This window comes from Cynara cardunculus, unplaced genomic scaffold (assembly GCF_001531365.2).
Source record: "Cynara cardunculus var. scolymus isolate 2C unplaced genomic scaffold, CcrdV1 Un_Scaffold_12239, whole genome shotgun sequence".
In the NCBI taxonomy this organism is placed as follows: domain Eukaryota; kingdom Viridiplantae; phylum Streptophyta; class Magnoliopsida; order Asterales; family Asteraceae; genus Cynara; species Cynara cardunculus.
This window is the reverse complement of record NW_020207451.1, coordinates 1-1,605: the sequence shown is the minus strand read 5'-3', so window position 1 is coordinate 1,605 and position 1,605 is coordinate 1. Positions and strand designations below refer to the sequence as shown.

Genomic DNA, 1,605 nt, shown 5'->3' with positions numbered 1-1,605 from the left:
TAACAATTAATGTGTTGATTGTATATTAAAAATAAATCAATATGGTGAGAAAAAAGATAAATAGAATAGAAAGTTTCTCATTGCACAACCCTTTGAATCTTCCTTATATATAGAATAGAAAAATATGTATGGTGGAAACAAAAAGTGTGAGGGTTGAGAAAAAAATACCTAAAATTTTCTTTACGTTTTAATTTGATCACACAAGTTTTCTTACAAAATCTCAATTTGGCATTTAATTACAAATTAATTGCATCATAATTTAAGAAGACAATAGCTCCATTCATCATAACTCAATTTAAGAAGACAATTTAATTAGAACGCCATTGGTTTTAATTATTATCAAGCGTCATTTTATACACCGCACGCTTATTGTAAAAAAATGCACGTTATTTTTCTTTTCGTTGTCAACGTTCCAACATCCTAATTTAGAAATTATGACATCGGATGGTTAACTACCCTTTTTGTAAATTCTCCATGTAATTTTATTAACCTGAGTTGCACAATCATAAATTTATCAAACTGCTTATGAAATTCAATTTGTTTACTGACTAGATTTTCATCTAGTTTATAGTTATTTTGCCAACCTATGCATCCTCATAGAAAATCGATTGAAGTAAGCTCTTACTTTTACACTTCAAATAATTTATTTTTGAGGATCTAATTTTAAAGTAATTGTACAAAGCCGCCTCATGATGGCGATATGTTTCCATTGTGGAGTGTCTCTCTTTCTATAAATTCAAACAAGAGATGCCTACAAAAAACACAACTCCTCTAGAGTTGTGTTAATTTCTCTCTTTGCATTCTTCGAGTAGGGGAAAATGATGCGAGCAACATACATCACAGTATGTGCAGTAGCTGTTTTAGTGATGGTCTTGGCCGGATCCCCGGTGACGACTGCGACGACATGCTTGGTGGCGGACCTAACGCCATGTTTTGCATCGTTCCCAACTCCAATTCGATTGTTACTATCACGACCAACACCACTGCCCAGGTCACCATCGCTACCTTCATTGCCACCCAGGCCATCAACGCCACCTTCATCCCCACCCAGGTCATCCCCGCCACCTTCGTCCCCTCCCAGGTCATCACCGCCACCATCAGTGCCACCCAGGTTATCACCTCCCCCTTCGTCACCACCTAGGTCATCCCCACCACCTTCATCCCCACCCAGGCCATCACCGCCACCATCAGTGCCACCCAGGTTCTCACCTCCTCCTTCTTCGCCACCTAGGTCATCCCCGCCACCTTCATCCCCGCCCAGGTCATCACCTCCACGTTTGTCACCACCCAGGTCATCACCACCACCCAGGTCATCATCACCACCTTCATCACCACCTAAGCCATCACCGCCACCTTCGTCGCCACCGTTATCACCACCCAAATCATCACATCCACCTACGTCGCCACCGCCACCATTGTCACCACCCATGACATCACCATCACCACCACCCTCACCACCACCTCCTTCGTCACCACCGCCACCATCGTCACCACCGCCACCACCGCCTCTTTCGTCACCACCGCCACCACCATCACCACCGCCTCCTTCGTCACCACCGCCACCACCATCACCACCGCCTCCTTCGTCACCACCGCCACCACCAT

The 1,605-nt window shown here is 44.0% G+C and overlaps 1 protein-coding gene across 1 annotated transcript; it reads right to left on the bottom strand.

Annotated features, from left to right (window-relative positions):
* Window positions 1-751: 751 nt before the first annotated feature.
* On the bottom strand, window positions 752-1,429 carry LOC112505570 (ctenidin-3-like). The gene has a single exon (XM_025109460.1). The coding sequence runs from the start codon at window positions 1,427-1,429 to the stop codon at window positions 752-754; it is 678 nt and encodes a 225-aa protein (XP_024965228.1).
* Between the last annotated feature and the right edge of the window lie 176 nt (window positions 1,430-1,605).

Coding starts and splice junctions, on each gene's coding strand:
- LOC112505570 (XM_025109460.1), bottom strand. CDS start 1,429: ATGGGTGGTGACAATGGTGGCGGTGGCGACGTAGGTGGATGTGATGAT.